The 20639-nt window shown below is 36.7% G+C and overlaps 2 protein-coding genes across 7 annotated transcripts; both read right to left on the bottom strand.

The window, feature by feature from the left end:
- Window positions 1–590: 590 nt before the first annotated feature.
- On the bottom strand, window positions 591–12049 carry LOC131696571 (serine/threonine-protein kinase Nek3-like). Of its 6 annotated transcripts, none has more exons than XM_059028638.1 (16): window positions 11732–11939; window positions 10692–10822; window positions 10158–10251; window positions 9689–9786; window positions 9345–9428; window positions 8974–9041; window positions 8729–8815; window positions 8076–8130; window positions 7078–7272; window positions 6730–6805; window positions 5909–5991; window positions 5698–5797; window positions 5383–5535; window positions 3904–4038; window positions 1472–1589; window positions 591–1065 (listed from the first exon to the last, which is right to left on the bottom strand). In XM_059028638.1, the coding sequence occupies exons 2-16, from the start codon at window positions 10806–10808 to the stop codon at window positions 999–1001; spliced, it is 1530 nt and encodes a 509-aa protein (XP_058884621.1). In that variant the 5' UTR covers window positions 10809–10822; window positions 11732–11939; the 3' UTR covers window positions 591–998. The 6 variants fall into 6 exon arrangements, with proteins under 6 accessions (XP_058884621.1, XP_058884623.1, XP_058884619.1 ...); XM_059028636.1 differs by lacking the exon at window positions 11732–11939 and adding an exon at window positions 11957–12049 and having other exon boundaries at window positions 593–1065; window positions 7078–7278; XM_059028635.1 differs by having other exon boundaries at window positions 593–1065; window positions 7078–7278.
- A 1539-nt stretch (window positions 12050–13588) lies between these two features.
- On the bottom strand, window positions 13589–20566 carry LOC117405565 (cytoskeleton-associated protein 2). Its single transcript, XM_034008728.3, has 8 exons — window positions 20404–20566; window positions 19688–19736; window positions 19369–19426; window positions 18201–19027; window positions 17106–17292; window positions 16788–16848; window positions 15636–15903; window positions 13589–14727 (listed from the first exon to the last, which is right to left on the bottom strand). The coding sequence occupies exons 2-8, from the start codon at window positions 19717–19719 to the stop codon at window positions 14478–14480; spliced, it is 1683 nt and encodes a 560-aa protein (XP_033864619.3). The 5' UTR covers window positions 19720–19736; window positions 20404–20566; the 3' UTR covers window positions 13589–14477.
- Window positions 20567–20639: the final 73 nt, after the last annotated feature.

Below are 20639 nucleotides of genomic sequence, written 5' to 3'. Positions count from 1 at the left end.
AGAGACATATCATTCCTACTTGAACTAGTAGACTAATAACATCGCAAGCTGTTATGGAAGCAAAACAGAAACCAAACATGTACTTATCTTTCTTAGCACAACACATTTCTTGCAAGTTCCTTATTACTTTCCTGTAATAGTTTAATTTTCTGGACTTTGAAAACCACCTATAGTTCAATGTGCAGCATGGGTAGTGTAAAGTATAGGTGTGGTCCTTATACCTGCTACACAAGAAGTGGATCTGAATAGTGGTGGCAGGATCAAATGTGTTTGTTTATTTCTTGTTTATGCTAATTTTTTTTGGTTATTTAAGAAAGAACTACAGGGCGTACATAAGTCAAGGGAGACGGTTGTGTCGAAGAACACTAAAGGGAAGAGCATAGCAATTACACTTGTCATATAGTTTATTAACTAAATTAGTTGAGTTGCATGTAAGGGTTCTTGTTCTGAAACCTAGACTTGTTCATAGTAAGCAGTGGCTCAATGTTATGTAATATATAACAAGCATATGCCTTTTCTCAGCTCAGAGTTTATTGAATCAGGCCTTCAATCTTTTAGGACGTGTCACATAAGACTCATCGTTTGCTTTGCTGATCACGTGATGATTCTACTGTGCAAATGCTTTTCATACAAATCTTAAAAGGCATACCCAAAACACAATTATTCTCCTGACAACCATAGTTATTTCTACAACATTCTCATGAATTAATTATTGTGTGTTTGGAAAAGTCAGTTTATTCAAAGTCATACAAAGAGTAATTGTAAAAAACAATTTTGCTCACAACATAATTTTACATGGTCATAGCTATTTGAATACCTTTGTAAAAACACTATCATATAGTATTTACAAAAATACAATTGAATAAATATCTGTCGTTTATAAAACAAATTATAAAACAAAACAAATAAGCTTTCAATATGCAACTAAAACACTGATTGTACAATTATATAGAGTAGAATAGCCTCATTAATATTAGGTCAGTAGTTCAATTATTGTGCTAGCTTTTGTCCACCATCTTCTCAAGTTCTGCTACCCAATCGAAAACTGATTCTTCTTCAAAGTCCCTGAAAATAGAAAAAAAGAGTTGTCCTGAATGTTGAATACAAACAAATGCATACATAAAATGCATCAATAAATCTTATAAAGCAAATAATGAACACTTCAAAAATATATAGTTGTTCTGGAGAGACATTTGACTGTTACTCAAGACTTACTGGATACAACCAGCCCTCCATCACACAGTGTCTGTCAGATCTGCTATCTTGCCCATCATGACTGAAACCAACTTTGAACAAGGTAGTGTAGTTTTAATATATTACAGGACATGCCAGGGGTGCTTTTTGAATAACAAACTAATCTGCACATTTACACAAACGTGGACCTATATATGATAGGTATGTCTATTTGTCCAAACCCTTTAGCCACACAGACTTGTAAATATCAGAACTTTTTTGTTTGAATTAAACTCACGTGTCCTCGTCATCAGAACGTGGCTCTAGTCTGGCTGAATCTACAGTTTCTTCCATGTCACCATCAGTGTCATCTGCTCCGACATGTGACAAGGGGCCATGGAGTAACTCATGTGAATCTTGATGGGGAAAAAAATATATAGGTAGGGGTTTAACTTTAAATTGGAGTTGATTAGAGCATGTAATTCCTCATATAAGTACCATATGATACGGAATTACAGTAAAAACCTCCCCAAAACATTCAGTAAAAAAATAACTTCTACATTAAAAAATTACCGTATTCCTTTGCATTTAAGATGCACTTTATAAACCATTTTTTTCTTTTAAAAAATGGCCTGCGTCTTAAGTTCGAGTATTATTATTTTATTATTATTTATTTCTTAGCAGACGCCCTTATCCAGGGCGACTTACAATCGCAAGCAAATACAAATACATTCAAGTGTTACAATATAAGTCATACAATAAGAACAAGAAATACAATAATTCTCAAGTGTGACAAATCACAATTCAATAATACAGCAGATAATAGTGAAAGTTACATCAGGATATGATTAAATAGTGATAGTTACATCAGGATATGATTAAGTACAAAATACTACAGATTAAACACTTGGCAGATTACAATATTCTGAGGTACAGGATTAAATGCAGTAAAATAGGGGGCAGATAAGAGCAAAATAAAGCATATTTAAATGAAGGGTGATAGTGTCCCAGGATACAACAGAGGAGTTCTACAGGTGCTGTTTGAAGAGGTGAGTCTTAAGTATAGTGATGATGGTACTAAAATCTCCAATAAAAGACATGACTACCCGAGTACAGAAACAACCACATGACTGCTTGAATTTTCCATAGGCGTGCGATTTTCTGTTGTTTTTTTCACATTATTAATAGCTGTAAAAATCCTGAAAACTGCCAGCACTAAACGCACATCACTGTGAGGCAAAGAGACATATCATTCCTACTTGAACTAGTAGACTAATAACATCGCAAGCTGTTATGGAAGCAAAACAGAAACCAAACATGTACTTATCTTTCTTAGCACAACACATTTCTTGCAAGTTCCTTATCACTTTCCTGTAATAGTTTAATTTTCTGGACTTTGAAAACCACCTATAGTTCAATGTGCAGCATGGGTAGTGTAAAGTATAGGTGTGGTCCTTATACCTGCTACACAAGAAGTGGATCTGAATAGTGGTGGCAGGATCAAATGTGTTTGTTTATTTCTTGTTTATGCTAATTTTTTTTGGTTATTTAAGAAAGAACTACAGGGCGTACATAAGTCAAGGGAGACGGTTGTGTCGAAGAACACTAAAGGGAAGAGCATAGCAATTCCACTTGTCATATAGTTTATTAACTAAATTAGTTGAGTTGCATGTAAGAGTACAGAAACAACCACATGACTAGCTGCCGAGAAAAGACGAACAAAGACGTCACTGCCCAAATACACAAGCAGCAACGTGCTGAGAAAAGATGAACAAAAACTTTATTGCCCGATCTTGAATCATCCATGACATACAATCAGCCATTTTCAAAAAAGCCTCATTAGCTTCCTGAGGAATTCGAAGAGAAGCTTTTACAATTTCAGCATTTCGTTATTAGGCTCAGTTCTAACAAACCGTACCAGCTTGGACAGATTAGAAATGCTGATCAGCCCCCCGTATTTTTCGACATGCCAAGCAATACCACAGTTCACAAACGGAGAAAAACAGGTGTGAGTGGAAATGAGAAGCGGCACATAACTGTAATGTTCTGTGTGACAGCAGACGACAGCAAACTGCCTCCATATGTGCAATTGAGGTTGTATCTTTGTAAATGCATATTTATTTGAGGTTTTATTTTTTCCTCAAATTAAGGGTGGGAAATTTGGGCTGCGTCTTAAATTCGAGGGTGTCTTAAATATACTAATAATGCATAGCACACAGTTCTCGGATTGTAAGAGTGAAACTCCATTCATTAAAAGTTATTTACCAGATCATATAGTTTTGGTGGAAGTACCTGTAATAAATAATTTAACACACGTGTAAGTACAGCATTGTTAATAGTCCAGTTTTTTGTAAGTATATTGAAACTAAGTCAAAAATCCCAGGACAACTGTTTATGTAAATGTATTCACTGAAAGTGCTCTTTTTGTCTTTGAGGTTTACTAAACTGAATTGAACTCATGACTAATAAATTAACAAATATGTAACTGATTAAAGTTAACTTGCAATTAATCTTAAGCTTTTAAATCAATTAAAACCTCAGCTATACGCTTTCAAAACATATATTTATTCATATTTCCCAATCTTTAAAAATAATCAGGTATAAAACCAATGATAATAAGCTTTATGCAATACTGTACATTGCAGTATGAAAATATCACAGATAAATGTGTTTGCATTTAATGCAAAGCCATAAATATTTCATAAATGGGATCTTCCATTTCTAACCTACCTGGTTTATGTATGGTATATGTTTTAAAGGCAAGACTCAGGTTCGCATTCTGTAGTATATTCAGGAGTTTTTCTGGCGATTCCTTGACCCACTGTTTCCTAGGACTGTTACCAATGCAATAAACCACGTCGCCACCTGTGTTGAAATCATAGACAGGCATCAAAGAATCGGTTACTGCAATGATGACTGCACTAATCTTGGCATTTACCATTGCACATTTTTTGGGTAAAATGAAAAACAATTGGTAGTAAATGGATAACATATGAGTTTTGCTTATTAAAATCAGATATATTGATATATTCTGTATATTCTGGGTATACATTTTGGTGTACCACTGCACTTGTAAGATCTACTCATTAAAATAATTTGCCTATATTTGGAGAGCAGACAATATATATGTTTTACCTATGTATATATATATATATATATATATATATATATATATATATATATATATACACACACACATAGAGTGAGAGAGAGAATTCAAAAACAGCAATCTAAAATCTGAAATTATCATCAATTATGATGATGCAAACTTATTCATGAGAAAACTAGAAAACCGCATCCTTCTTGAATCAATACATAAACCCATATCCCTCAGATATTTTTAATCAACAAACCATCAAGCAACTTTAATAATCGAGAGAATCTCTGCAAAAATAATGTCATATCAAAAATGAATTCCATTTGTGGTTGATTTTGACCCAATTAGTGCAATTAGTGGCCAATTCAGTCACACTCCAGAAAGCCATTCTCAAGCCTCCTGTCATATCCATAAATTGTCAGTAAGAGCTGAATTAAAACAATAAGACATAAATCCTGGATCTCAGCGCTGTACCTCAAACAGAAGCACTACCTTTGATCATCTTGAAAAAACTGTTACTTTCAATAGTACCACAAGTAGAGAAAACAGAATATCTCCTGCAAATCTACGAATGTCATCTATGTTATACAGTGCAAACGTCTTGACTGCAAGAAACAGTATGTGGGTAAAACCACCAATGACCTGCGTACTCGTTTCAGAAAGCATAAGTCTGCCATAATTACCAAGAAGCTGGATCAACCTGTTGCAAAGCACTTCAACTCTCAAAACCATAGCCTTACTGACATGAAGATTCTTCCAAGAGAAAAAGTGTACAATCCTAACATGTTAGATAACCGGGAAAACATCTGGATTCACAGAGTTAAGACTTTATTTTCCCATGGACTAAACATGGAAGACAATGCATCCGTTTACCTCAGAACTGTCACAGTGTTCTTAGAAAATTAATCTAAGTCCCTGTGCGACTTTCAAACTTAAACAACATCAGAAGGCGAAAGCTGAAACATTGTAGCTAATTACTAAAATAGTATATGTCTTGTTTTTAAGTATATTCTGTGAGGCATTTAAAATGCACCCCACTCTCACTGATAGGTGTGTGCTCCTTGTACTCCCTCTACCTCAGTATGAGGATACAGATGTGAATGTATTAATACCAGCATTGTCTGCAGGCTCCAGTGTTCCAGATGAAATGAGTGCTGCATTCTTCAGGGTGTGCAGAACAGTATTTGAGGGCCCTTCACCCCACTGCTTTCTGGGGAGGCCTTTTGAAGCATCAGGGAATATTACATGAGGTCCAGCTGGGGTCACTAAAAACAGAAAGATCTTGTATTACACTATTGTGACACGTGACTACAAGCTTTTTTAAAAATAAATACTTCAGTGCATGGGGTTGTGGGTGCCTGTATATGTTTTTGTTTTTTGGGGAGGGTGGAGGGTATCAGCAATACTTAATTAAGAAACCGTATTACCTTCCATTTCGGAAGTGGTTTCTTCAAGGGTTTTCTCACTCAAAATCCTGGCGACCTTTTCACCTTCACCTTTTTTCCACTTGCTCACCTGCTCTTCGTTCTGATTAAAAGAAAAGCAGAGTTGGTGTTTGACTGTAAAGCATTTCAAGTACTTTCTAAAAACCAAAACTGAATCAGCACAAAAGTAGTTAACAGGCAATTCCCAGCTTACGTAAAATACTGGAACATTGATGCAATTGTTATTTAGTACCTTTATGGAGGTGTTCGTGTCATGTGCAGGGTCACTTGGGGAACCTGTGAGGAAAAGTTAAATACATTGACATTTTGAAAGTGTCAGTTATCAATTTCAAAATGGGATGTCAATTTTGAAACCTGAGGTCCATGCAAGTTGCTTCAATGGTACTGAGACAGCTGATGCCAAACTATTGCAAGCAACTTGTAATTGCAGTAGAACCTCAGTTACAAAGTTTTCAATGGTTTTAATAAATGTGGACACCTGCTATCTACACCCTCAATCTGAAGAATAACACAAGCACACAGCACAGTAATGCAATACTCATGTTGTTGTGGTGCTCAAGTCTTTAAAACAGTACTAATAAATGGAACAAGGAAAATTTAAGTTACTATTGAAATTGTAACTGTAGCAAAAACACAGATTTAAACATACAGGAAAACATGGGTTAAACAAAATGCATTCATGGAGATTGCTCAGTCATTCACATCCTTTGGCTTGAAAATAAAATCCAACACATGTGCTTTGTTTAAAACTAAAATGTTGCTATTAAAATTGCCCGAACTTGCTTTGAAATCTGCCTGGATACAGTTGGAGCAGTGATTTTGCCTTATAAGAGTGCCTATCTAGCAGCATTGCATGCATGGATGAGTGATTGCATACTTTCGGGTGAAAGTGGTCATTTCATAAGTTTTATAAAACACAAATACATTGCTGTAATTCTATATTAAAGACAAAAACACTCTTCTTACCACAGTGTAACAGTCAATAAACAAGCCATATCTTTATTTTAGGAATACCTTTTGTTGCTTTAAGTTTTCTGTTGGGATTTTTAGGTTTTCTTTCCAGTTTTTCAGTACCCACTGCGTTAAATACCTGAAACACAATGCAGGAACTATGGCTCAGGACTTTCTTCTGATCATTTTTTTTTGTATAAATGGCAAACAGCACCATACATTTTGAACAATGATTAAATAATTAAAAACGCAGAATATTATTATCACAGCATGGTCTGCATTAATACCAATCATATCTGACCTAAGGAATTTTGCTCTCTCATTGACTTGCATTATGTCTATGCTCGTCCATGTATCAGCATTTTGCTTCCAACACACTGCTTTTTGTTGGAGCTACTTGTAGAAACGTACCTCAAGGGGTAAATATTTTTTAATGAGTTTGGACACACGGTGCCTGGTGAGAATATTGCTGATAGAAGGCCGGTCCTTTGGGTTTATTTTAAACATTTGCTTTATCAAGTAATGGAGCTCATAGGAGTAGTGAGGAGGAAGTGGTGGGTATGACCCCCTGCAGATCTTCAGGATCAGATTCTTCCAACTGTTAGCCTGGAACTGGTATTACAAAGAAAAAGGCAAAGGAAAAAATACAATTAGGCAAAACACTTACACTGTTTTAGTTACCCATGATTATTTGTGAATACGATCCCCAGGTGTTTCAGAAGTTGTTTTATAATGAAGCCCACATTTTCAATAATTTCAGTTTACTTCAGTTACATTTTTGGGGGTTTTACCAACAACTACAGTTTATAACTTCTTTTTTTTTTTTTTTTTTTTTTTAAATTTAGTCGTTGCCAATTAGTTTTTATTATTTTCTCCCCAATTTGAAATGCACAATTATTTTTTAGGCTCAGCTCACCGCTACCACCCCTGCGCTGACTCGGGAGGGGCGAAGATGAACACACGCTGTCCTCCGAAGCGTGTGCCGTCAGCCGCCCGCTTCTTTACACACTGCGAACTCACCGTGCAGCCGCCTCAGAGCTACAGCGTCGGAGGACAACGCAGCTCTGGGCAGCTTACAGGGAAGCCCGCAGGCGCCCGGCCAGACTACAGGGGTCGCTGGTGCACGGTGAGCCGAGGACACCCTGGCCGACCAAACCCTCCCTCCCCCCGGGCGACGCTCGGCCAATTGAGCGCTGCCCCCTGGAAGCTCCCGTCCACGGTCGGCTGTGGAATAGCTTGGACTCAAACTTGCGATGTCATTTATAACTTCTTTTGAGCAGTGTTTTGATGCAGCCCCTATTTACGGTCCTCTAACAAATGATATCCAGCTCAGAAATGATATGCAGCTCACTGACTGGCTAGATCTGATGACATTATTCATAATAGATTGTAAAATTCACGAAACTTACAGGATGCTTCAGGGTGCAGAGCTCATACAGGACGCAGCCAAGAGACCAAACATCACTGGAAGTAAAACACACACGTTGTTTACTTCACCCAACGGGTTATGAATAGAACAGCCCTCTAAAGCTTACAGGGACTTGGGAATCTTGAAACTGGGTCCAGTTTAAAATAATACCTAAACACACATGTTTTGGTATATAATAGCATTATTATCCTTAACAGCAACAATTACATTAGTCAATTGTCCTTTGGTTCAGAACCCCTAAGTTAAATAAAATTCAATTTTGGTTTGAAAGGCCATTTCTTATTGTTTTCACTGAGTACTTTTATTGTTAGGTAATTCATTTAAAAAAACAGAGATGGCCATAGGAGACAAAAGAGTGATCAGTATCACGATAAAGTAGATCACTTTGACCTATCTCCACCGTATACAGACATAGACAGATGGACAAGCACTTCCTTATTACAGATTCTGATAATCTCAGTAACTTGTAATAAAAAATGTCTTATACAAGTTTAATCACAAATGGATAATTGTGAAATATATGTCAAACTCAGGCACCTTCACTACGGTATATCACAAGGGATCTGCATCTCAAGAACCAAAATAATGGTGATCTTTCTAAAAAGCTAAAGTTCTGCCATGTTTAGCACTTACCTTTTATTGTTGTACGGCTTGCTGTCCCAAATTTCTGGAGAAACGTAATAAGGAGTTCCAACGTAAGTGCAAGCGTAGGCCTCGGGACTAAAAAATGAGGGATATGACAAGAACTGCTTACAGGATACATAAAACAATACAATGTAACACGTTAATTCCGGAAGATACAAATACACTCGATGCATGTATTCCCATGCACTAGCACATGACCTGCAGAAAACAGTTTTCAAATGTGTTTTCCATACCTGTTCAGAATGCAAGCAGATCCAAAATCTCCTAGTTTGATTGTTCCTTTATCTGTGAGAAAAATATTCTGCATAAAACAAAGAAAAATTTAAGGAAGTGTTTCAGTTTTTGCAGGTTGTGTACGTAAATGCACTTGCCAATAAATCAGCATGTAGCAGAGTATAACCTTTTTATGTGCTCTAAAAAATACTACTCAAAAAGCCCTAAATACCCCACCCCCAAACAGCATGATCAGTCTGTTTAGAGAGAAGACACTATGGGGTGATAGATCATACAGTATTAATACAGTGAAATGAAATGCTGGCAGCAGTTAAATCTGCTACTGTTTAGATCATTAAACAAACTCCTAGATGTAGTTATATTTAAGTACCTTGGATTTGAGATCTCTGTGCAACACCCGCTGCTCATGTATGTACTTTGTACCAAGGCAGATCTGGGTAAACCAGTTTAGTATCTGGAAATAAATGTTCAAGTTAATTCAAGTAACGTGAGAATGGACAAAATATGTGAAACACCTGCTACAACAGTGTTAATATGCAGCCAATCCCAAACCAACATCTGCCTCTCTGCACTGGTCTGTTACAGTACCACATTATTTTTCTTTATTGAAGTGTTTGTTTGAGGAATAGTAAAATAAAGAAGGTAACTTGGACTGCAGAGGCATCTGGTAATAAATTCATTAAAAAATATATATATAAATGTGTCTTTGGTTACCATATCTTCAGGGAATAGCGATCCTTTCTGCCATTTAAGCTTTTGCATTAGATCTCCGCCAGCACAAAACTCCATAACAATGTAAAGGTGGCCTTCAGCTATAGGAAAAAGAAAAGAGAGAGACGGTCTAACTCTAGATGAACCTAGATAGTCTCTGCACTCCTTTCGGTCTCTGTAATCTTGCATCAGTCCATTTATGAGAGTGTGAATCAATGCACACAATAAATCCAACACTGAATGCAAGATCTACCAACAACAGGCTATACCAGTTGGATTGTCACCAAGTACCAAGAGATTACTTCAGTAAGATCTCAGTCCTAAATACAAAACGCTACACTGTAACTGTTGAAAATAAACTTCTCAAGAAATGTTTACTTTATCATTGTAAATGGCAGAATTGAGATCTGAAATCGTTTGGATCATTAAAATAGACCCCTGAGGGTTTGAAGTAGGGGGTCAAATGGCTTACCTTCAAATGATTCTCTGAAGATAACAATATTAGGATGTTTCATTTTAGCCAAAAGTATTGCTTCATTCCTGGAGCTCTGTATTCCTGATTGAGTCTAAATTGAATATTTAAAAGAAGAATAAAATTAAGCAGCGACAGTTTTACTTGTCACACTAATAAAATATAAACACAAGAATTCACAGCCTTATACTTTATCATCAGCACAACCAACTAGAAATACTTAAGGAGCTCTTCAATTAAATTCCTTTCAAACAAGACCTACTGTAACTCATTTTTATATTGGCAAGCAGTTTTCAATGGCAGAGGCATGTGTTTCTACAGTTAAAAAGAACCATTGAGGAATGTAAACAATCAAAGCTATGGAAGAATGTAGTAAACAGACACCAAGGTTTTATATTTGACTGTAAAATGTAGATTACTGTGGGAAAGCTACATTGGCTGTCATTTATAAAGACACTAAAGAGTACAGATGGTGATGGGTTTGCAAAAAAAACTGTTGTAAAAATAAAAAATAAAAACTGATCCTAACATTACCTTTGGCAGCCTAATTTCTTTCAAGACATATTTTTCACTTTCCTTCCTGGGTTGCACCAACAGAGCTTGTCCATAGGACCCTTCTCCGATAACTTTCAAGACTGTGTAACAATCCATTTCAGGCTGCTTACCTAAAAGTAGACATTGCATTCAACCAGCTTATATTGGTTTCATTAGTGTTACTCAGGTGAAGGAGAAAAGTTCAACATTGTAATGATATTTTGATTAGTTAAAAGCTATTTATTTGGTTAAACATCAAGTTTATTTTTGCCTAATCATCAGCAAGGATTTTCTGAAGATTGAACTCCTGCTAATTGTCGTCCTGCTAAAACACCGTACACGGTCAAAGTGAAAATAATGTCTGGAAAACAAAAGGGCTGTACTGTAGATAAGTGACCTTTGTCTCCATAGGTAGGTGATTATAACTTATTTATTTGTTTTATTCCTTCCTTAACATCCAGTATGTAGTATGATCATCAGAATTTGCTTCTTGATCTTTACACAACATAATCAAATAGCCTTACCAGTTAAAAAACAGCATAGTTTATAACATAACATCTCTTTTAGAAGTTTGAAACATACCACAGTTATACCACAATAATTATGCCAGTGTACCCTAAAGATTGCCAATGATTCTTAATACATTTCCCTTGTGCTACTGTATTGGCCATATGCCATTGCCATTGTGATGTCACTGCACCGTCTTCAACTTCTGAAAAGATTGTTAATTCCATGTAAGAAAAAAATAATAATTAAACTTATACTTTAATTTATTCAATGATAATTGATATCAATATATGCTGAATTTACTAAAAATAATTCGTAACACTGCTGTTGTACAACACTGTTTAAAATACTTATCATGCCAAAAAATAAGAGTGATGTAGGGTATGTTTTTACAGCATTACACATTATATAAAATTACATAATTATATGTCAAAACAAAACACACCAAATTGCGGTCTCCAATAATTCAAGCAAATGCTTGAGTTTAAAAAAAAATGTACAGTTATGTACTGTGTTGAGGTTGGATACTGTACCCCACTGTAAATCTTCAAAAAGCTGTCTGCCTAAATCCGCAGAACCCCACCGGAAAACTCGGCTCCTGATGTGTTTGACTTTCAATCACACATTGTTAACAAACTTCTACATAATATGTATGTAACATATTCAAAATATTATCTTTTTTTCAGTTCCAGCGCTTTGCTTCGAAAATGGTAGTTATTTCATTGACTCGACAATAACACGGAAGTCGAAGTACCTACCTGTGTTGCATACTGGGATATGTATTGTTTCTCTGCACACTGGTCTGCAGTCCCTTGCGCAGATTGGGAGACTGCAATGTTGCAGTGCAAATCTCTGACACTGCAGCTGCATTGAACCACACAAAGAAAGCTGGTATATATGCATGCATCTTATACAAATATATGAATGCATCCGAGCACAGAAACACACGGCCTGGTATTAAACTAATGGTTTATTTCAGAGGACTGTGATGATTATCTTCTCTTGATTCAGCACGTCGGACAGTAGGGACCAGTTTTCGGATTAGTTTATGGTAGTTCACTGTGAAACAAGTAAGCGGTCGGGCATACACATTTACATGCTTCCAAATAGTACTAATCAATCATAATACATTGATTTAAGGAACATAAGTGGTTCGTGGTTTTTGGTTAAGATACTGTGTAATAAGGAGAAGTGTGGACCAGAAGCAGAATTTGCTAAAACCAACTAACTTTAATTATACCATTTAAACGGTGGTGAGGTCATATAGCTATAGAAAAGTGTAAAAAAAAAAAAAAAAAAGATGGGCAGTTAATGTCAAGATATATGTCGCTAATTATCACCCATGTTTATGTTGTGGTGTATATTCTTGCTTTGGTGAAGTAAATACGTATTCAGGAAACTGTTCGACAAAGACACATGCATCCACTGTATTAGCGTGCACCAAACTAAAACATGTAACAAACAGACACCAATAAATTGTTGAATATGCTGATGTGACACTGCAGCTTTAAACTGGGCATATATTGAAAATTACATCAACCACGTTTTTTCATGAATAGACAGTGTAGCAGACAGTGAATCAGAACTTATAATCTAAAGGTTTAGATTTTCAGAAAGAAAATGCAATTGTTATGATTTACTGTTGGGATAGCTGCTGATTCCAGGACACTGAGAATTACATTGTTAAGAAATTACATTTACTCAGTAATCACAAATCACTGCTGTCTGGCAGTTCTGGAGCTGCTTTTTCAAACATTTATAACCAACTCCTGTTAAAACAAAATCTATAAATAACAGTGGCCTACGATACACTGTAGAATGCTTGATAGGTCTCAGTAATCAATTTGATTTTATTGCCACTCATTGGTTTGTAATTTATCACCAAGACCCATTATGTTTCCTATATACTATATGATTCACCTTCATGAGATCATAAACATATTTAAATTTAAATACACAAAATAGTTTCTATGCCATCAAGATCCTACAAATTCCTCAGCTACTTTTTATCAAACATGCCCCTTTGAGAAAGGTGAGTCTTACCAAAATGTAGGTTACAGACACTGCTCCAAACAGGGATATAGAAATGTGTATAACATGTATGTGTATATAGCCTCTCATCAAAACTCATTTCCAGTATGTATGACTGATGTCAGGCATGTATTAGTGTCTGATCCTAGCAGGATCAACAATAGGAGTTACGGAAAGTGAATAATTGGCACCAGTGTATGTTGCACTGTTTACATATTACCATTAAGTAATGTTTTCTGATGTCTTTTCTCCATGTATATTAGTTTCTCCCACCTGAAGTTCTCATAATCCCTACAAGTTATTTTGTAGATGTTATTCAGGTTATTTGTTTTTAGAAGCACACCACACAAACACAAAAACGTTGTTCAGTTAACTTTTATTTAGTATAGAAGATCATTTTCAATACTACTCAGACAACAGCAGGCTCACCCATATTTTTAGGATTTTTAAACTGGTCCAAGCAGGCCTGTTTCATGTGAACCAACAGCTTTGCTGTACAAAGATGCACATTATAAACTTAACCAGACAAGACAAACAAGAATATAATTGTCGTGAACTGTTTCTGTCAATATCTCCTTCAGGAAGACAGACCAGACTGCAACAGAAGCAGTACAATTCACATTAACAACAATCTTTAGTGTGCCTAAAACACATATTACCAACTCAGTACCTAACATTAAAACATGAAAAAAAGAACATAGTAAACACATAAATGAAAGTAGACAACACTAACAAAAACACAAAGGGCTGTCTTTTGATGCATGGATTGGATTAAACATTTAGACCAGAATGGCACAAGACATCTTGCTAGCTTTCTATAACACTTGCAGTAAACACCCAGTTGTAATACCATATAACCACCAATCGGAGTAAATCATTGGTCTGCTAACCCTTTGCCCATTACAGTATGGCGTTACATCAGGGGACCAAATGCATTTTTCTGTCCTTACAATGCTAGTTCTTACAGTATTTTACATTTTTAATGCAAATTACAGCCATTTGGTTTCAGACTATATGAACAACAGCATACATTGTGTATAAAAGAATAATTAGTGTGCAAAGACATATCTCTAATGAGAAAAAACCTGCATTAAGTGTGAGGTTTTTCATTTACATTATTTGACCCGTTAGTGTGGTGTATTAACATTTCTTGTTACTTCCAAGCCAGTTAAATTGTACACAAATACCAACATAAAAAAGGGACTTCAACCATTGTGTTTTTTACACAATGGACAATCTGGGACTCATTTAGTCTGTTGCAGCAGACAACCTTGTGACCTCTTGCAGCGCAGGGTTCTGCCTGTAGATGTAGGCGTTGGCTTCACCATCCAAGCCAGCCAGCTCTGCCAAAGATGAAACACAGGGATCGTGGTCCATCAGCATCTCTGGCAGCCGATAGGACATGCGGTTGATTCTCTGGGAGCGTCGCACAGGGGTTAAGAACTTCAGATCCTTTATAGCACCTTTACTTCCTTCACCCTGAATCCTCTTCTTCACACTGAGGGAAAAAGCAAGATGTTATTATGGTAATACTGCGATTATGTTTCAAATCCTACCATGCCACAAAAAACAAAAGGGCTTGATTTGAACTGTACCCCAGCGGGATCAGCCAGAGATGGATTTTATAAAACTAGGGAAGACACTGAATTGCAATAACCACTTTATTTCAGAGACAATCAAGGATAAGTGGTGTAAAACATGGTTTTGGTGGATGAAGTTTTAAAAGTCAGAGTTAACAAAACAGAGTTAACAAAGTGTCTTGGCCACTTAGGAACATTTGTTGTGCAGTAAAAAGGTGTTTTGGGAGTATTATCCTTTAACTGACGAAAGGGAGGGGGAGGAGTTGTTGTTCAGTGGCAAACATTGTCACCAGGGGTAGCCACAATGAATAGGAAGGACCCAGCAACATAACATCATGGCCTTCAAACATGAAATCGTTTGATCTGCTGTTTGTTGTCTCATATGCAAGCCACTCTACCGTAGACAGGGATGGAGATCACATTGAGCAAGTGATAGGATAAACAGCACCCCCTGGTGGCAATGTGTTTTCAAATATATAAAACAGAATCCTGTTTCCTGTGGTCTGGTGAATGCTTTGCCTAACAGTTCTCCTGTTCAGTAACCAGTATTAAAAGTTATTGCTGTCCAAAATGGCCTAAGAAAAAACAGACCACGGTATGAAAAGGAGAGAACTTAGAATGTAAAAAACAAAAACTACAGAGAAAAAGATGCATTTATGAGCGAGTTGGTGTTTAAAAAATGGCACCCTATATAGCTGTCTTATAAGATCAGGATGGCAATGGAGGCATACTTTTCAGACATATTGGAAGGTACAGGTGTAATTACTCTGGGTTCCTGGCACATTTTTAAATGGATATTGCGCAACATTCGATAAAAACAACTTACCTTTGTAAGTAGGGTGTTGTCTTTACGCTGTATTTAACCACAGAAGCCTTCGCAGTATCTTTTCCAGGAGTTTTCATTGCCACGTTGTGTGCTTTCTCGTCTATCTCTTCATCCTCTTCAGATTCATTCTCCTCTTTGCACTGCTTCTCCGCCTGGGCTGGACTTCGGAATCCATGCTCCAGTTTCAGGTCTTTCTCTTCAGCTTTCACAGAGTCTTTCTGATCCATCCCAGTGCTCTCCTCGCTCTCACTGCCTCCTCTCTGTCCATCTGTAAAGAGGTCATACTATTATGACTTCTTGTATCTCATTAGTACAACATTCTCCAGACTTATATTCTTTTTTTTTCCTGATTTTTCACGTTGACTCATGAGAAGCCAATCAACCACAACACATTACTCCCTATGCTGTAAGCAAATGGACCCCACCTGAGCCTCATGATCCCCTTTTATGGCACACATAGTAAACTATGTGGGGGTCTTATTCCCTGTAAAACTACCAGAAAAATCTCTTACTTTTCTTCTCTCCCTTTTGTTTTCTTTCATTCAGGTCATTTTTAATACCTTTGGGAAACACCCCTGTACTTGCTCAGCATATTCCACCACTAAGGTTCTACTCAAGTGTGAGTGATATTTACTGCCAGTTCCCATAGGAATGCACCAACCCTTCCCAATATATATACCTATATCTATATTTTAATACCACTATATACAGTTCTAAATTAGTACACTGATGAAAGCACGCTGGTCTACTTGATCAACATATACAGTACCCTGCCAGGATAAGCCACAGATAACTTTTAATAGAGCATCTTACAACACTAGGGAAATCACCCTGGATTGTATCCAGAATTCTCAATAATATTCAAGTGTTTATCTTAGTTGGATACAAGTTGATAAAATCAAGCGTTTTCTTTTTTTTTTTTTTTTTTACCTCATTTTTGATTGAATGTTTTTGAAGTTTGGAAAGGCAAGCAAGACTGAATTTTGCACCAATATAAACTATTGGCAGACTGTTTAGCGTTAGATTACAGTAGTTTCACCTAGATACGAACCAAATCTACTGGATGGGGGTATATAACCATTGGACTCAAACATATGGGCACTAGCAGCAATCAAATACAGTCTAAAAGTAGATGGCTTGGTATTCACTCACCAGTGTTGGATTTTGAAGTAGTCAACATATCTGCTAGTGCACAGCATAACTCATCTATTGGCTGAAAAAAGGTGAAACAAGTGGTTACAGAAGTCTTTGTCCAACTCACAAAGCTGGATATCAAACTGTATTTAGCAAATTGCAAATTGCACACTAACGGGGTAATGGATGCAATTTAAGTTATTTGAAGTTCTTCAAAACTATATCACTTTGAAACTGAACTACAGTTTCTGCATTATCTGTGTGTGCCAACTTGGTTCATGTAAAGTGCAGTACCCTGTCCTTTCATTTTGAATATATACACCTGGAAGTTCTTACCTCATTCGTTTCCTCAGCTAAAACAGGCAGATCCTGTTCATCGTTATCTTTCACCTCCATAGTTGTATTCAGCTGGGTTATTGGTTCTTTTTTGGGAGCCTGCTTCAGGGTGGCACCCGCCTGCAGTACCATGGATGGTCTCTTCAGAGTTTTGCCTTTTGTAGCCAACCACTCAGCCAGCCTTAATCTAGAAACAAGGGTTACTCAAGAAGGTTAGCAAAAAATAATGGCACCCCAGTAGTTTTGATGTTCACTTGTATTATATATATTAACAAAAAAGAAAAGCCTGTCATTAAATACATAAATAAAATCAACTGTGTGAAATCAAACAGTAGTACAACAGTGAAACACATTTTTCAATATACAAATTATTTTCAATTACAAACTTAATTCCTGTTGACATGGATTTGAATGCGTTAAATAAAGTTTGATTTTCATGAAATCAATCAAGACAGTAGTAATAAAAAAAAAAACATGCATCTTTAGAGCAATAGTAACTAACAAAACAATATCAGGAATCTCAGCCATTTCACACTTTCCGGTACATTGGTCTCAAACGAGCAGTTTTAAAAAAACATGTTACAGCACACTTGTATTTTAATTTTAAAACAAGATTTCCCTGCAGTAGTTCTGGTAGTAGATGCTCTCGGTTTCTATCTCTTATTTTTGTGTTCTCTGTTTGCACTTGCACTTCCTGGGTCATTTCATCAGTGTCTTCTGGGTCAAAGCATGTTCCTGACAAAGCATTTCAGTCAATCGAAGAAGCACCTGATTGGTTATTTACAGGAAAGAAGCCCTTGCAGGGGTGGGGACAGTGTCACTCTCCAGATGAAATGACCCAGGAAGTACAAGACAGACTAAAAGCATAGCTTGTAAACTGTTTTCTTGAACTTACTGTAGAACCAAATAACATGTTTTAAAATGAATAAACACGTTTGCTAAAGTGGGTTTTTCAAAATTGCACATTTGAGACCTATAGAATGAATAGATATGCATGTCAGAGACATTGTATGGAACTATTTTGTTAGCTACGATTACTTTAAAATACATTTAAAGTACCACCGACGTTTTCTCAAATCATCTTTCATTGCTTACCTTCGCTCTTCCGCGGTTTCTTTTTTGATCTTGTATTTATTACTTATGACTGTGTTCGATGGCTTTGCTCCATTTTTACTTGTGGCCTCAGAGGTCTTGGGGTTCACTTTTGGGACAGAGTCATTTTTCTTCATCGTCACTGGCAGCCTTGGCTGTGGTGCGGGACCCGCGGTGCCACTGCTAACCAGCCTTCTAGCAGCCAAAATGTTGGTTGCTTTAGGCTCCTTCTGTTGGAAAACATTTTCTCTTAAGGGTGGTTTTGCAATTTGCCCCTTTTGCATGTTTGTTGTAGTGGACTTGGCTGTCTGGGCAGAGGTTTTTGGGACACCAATCCCTGGCTTCTGCACTGAAGCTTTCCCATTGCTCGCTGTATTCGTTTTCTGTGCAATTGGTTTAGAGGCAACGGCCTTCACTTCCGGTTGATTCTTCTCTTCACCAGTGGTTGCTGGCTTCCTAAAGGAGCTGACTTTTGACTGAACAACCTTGCCTCTGTAGGCACCCAAGACTGGTTTGGAGGCACAGGGCACAGCAGGCTTTGGGTTGGCACTCTTCTCCACAATGAGCTGCTTTTGCTGATTGTTTCTGTGAGACAGGAAAGAGTAGCTCAGGGTTGTACGTCTCCTCATTTCAGCAGGATTTTTGGATCCAGTGTTTCCCACTTGATTTCCCTCATCCACCTGCTTATCTGAATCTCCACCTTCTTTCTTCACAAGTGCTTCTTTCTTAACTGCATGGTCCAGTTTTACAGCCTTTTGTTTTTGGGGTTCAGCCTTAATAACATTAGGTCTGTTCCATTGCTTTTCAGGTCTGGTATTTTCTTTATTGACCTAAAAGTAATGAAAACATACCCTTTATAATGAATGGTTACACACATATTATATATTATATAAACCTATATTTTACTACATCATCATTCACACTGGTGTTGCTTTAAAATAAGCTGCTTTCCAGAGACCTACAGCTGTTCATCACTGAGACAGAGCACTCTCCATTGCTTATTATTATGTCTATGACTGAGCCAAGGCCAGGGCTGGGAAGGTAACTGAATGCAACTGTAAAAGACCAGCTGTGTCTTCACCATCAGCATCCAATGTTTGTGAATGAATCTACAGCCTAACATACAATATGACAGAACAAAAATGTGTTAAAGGGATTCAAAGAAACATACCACTTTAGTATTAGGTAGTCTATTAGCCGTGTGGTCTTTCTGGGTGTCCTCCTTCATCCTATAAAACAGGAAAAGAAATACAGTATATTCATCTAAATTTGAACATTGATTAGAGATCCACGCTACTCTTACATCGCATCTGTATGTCGGATTTGCAAAGCCTAGCCTATTCAATGAACTAAAATAGTTTATCAAAGGTATTATCATTACAAGATTTTGAAACTGAAGTAATTGCTATATCTATTTTTTTAAATAACAAAAGATATTTGAAAATTAAATCGTTAAAATATTATACCTAAAATAATGTTATAACACTCACCTTGGGTTTGTGTTCTTTAGTTGTGGCTCCATCTTATGAAGACTTTTATCTGAAAAAAATAGTTTAGGGTTCACGTGTTATTTGTAGACCAATGCACAAAACTTAACATAACGCTAAGTGTACCCGGCGGTAAATTGCTAAAGTGAACACCAACTGAACATATAGGAACAGGTGTGTTACCCCGTTTCAGTTTGGTCAAGAATTACGTGATTAAAAAGCTGCAGTGTCCCACATTCACCACCAGTACATACAAACATACACATTCTTCTGTTTTCTACTATTCCAGTCAAATTGTTTATATGAAGCACATGATCCACATGCTATAATATAGCCTCGAAATGTGTTTATTCATTTGGCTTATTACATCATGACAGGAATGGAACGAAGTCTTCTTGCATGTTCATCACGTGCTAACTGTATTCGAATTTCTGCAGGACAACCATTAAATAATATTCATCTTTATTTAAAAAAAAAAACAAAAAAAACATGTAATGTTATTTAACCGTACATCAATTTACCAGTACTGTATATTCACATCATTCACAAACATATTTTTGTCAATGCACTTTATTTTAAACTGTACACGAACCCTCTCAGTTTTCTCTGTGAACCCAATCCGCCGCCACAGCAATACATACAAAACACAAATATTGTCAAACAAACAGTTGAGTTTACTAGTAATAATTGCATCAAACAGTCCTATAAATAAACCATACCTTTGATTGTCGTGTTTTAGCTGGTTAGCAGTTGCAGTGCTGAAATGCGATTCCGATACTACTCATTTCCAAATTATACAAACCAACAGCTTATTTCTCCACCCTGAGTGACCCAACAACGTTCTGCGTTTGATTTTCGCTCCGATCACACTGTTTACCCGTTGATTGGCTATGCATGTTTCCAAACAAATCAAACTAACCAATGAGGAAGCTTCGAGGTTTTTTAGGCGTGTCCC

Source organism: Acipenser ruthenus, chromosome 8, assembly GCF_902713425.1.
Source record: "Acipenser ruthenus chromosome 8, fAciRut3.2 maternal haplotype, whole genome shotgun sequence".
NCBI classification, from domain to species: Eukaryota; Metazoa; Chordata; class Actinopteri; order Acipenseriformes; family Acipenseridae; genus Acipenser; species Acipenser ruthenus.
This window is presented reverse-complemented; position numbering and strand designations above follow the sequence as displayed.

What these genes read in the sequence shown, in the direction of transcription:
- LOC131696571 (XM_059028636.1), bottom strand. Translation starts at nt 10,808, where the DNA reads ATGGATTGTTACACAGTCTTGAAAGTTATCGGAGAAGGGTCCTATGGA. An exon ending in TCTGCACCCTGAAGCATCCT is followed by an intron (nt 7,279 to 8,075) that starts GTAAGTTTCGTG and finishes TTGTAATACCAG; the next exon opens with TTCCAGGCTAACAGTTGGAA. An exon ending in AACCACTTCCGAAATGGAAG is followed by an intron (nt 5,536 to 5,697) that starts GTAATACGGTTT and finishes TTCTGTTTTTAG; the next exon opens with TGACCCCAGCTGGACCTCAT.
- LOC117405565 (XM_034008728.3), bottom strand. Translation starts at nt 19,719, where the DNA reads ATGGAGCCACAACTAAAGAACACAAACCCAAG. An exon ending in TAGCTGAGGAAACGAATGAG is followed by an intron (nt 16,849 to 17,105) that starts GTAAGAACTTCC and finishes ACCTTTTTTCAG; the next exon opens with CCAATAGATGAGTTATGCTG. An exon ending in TACTTCAAAATCCAACACTG is followed by an intron (nt 15,904 to 16,787) that starts GTGAGTGAATAC and finishes ACCTCTTTACAG; the next exon opens with ATGGACAGAGAGGAGGCAGT.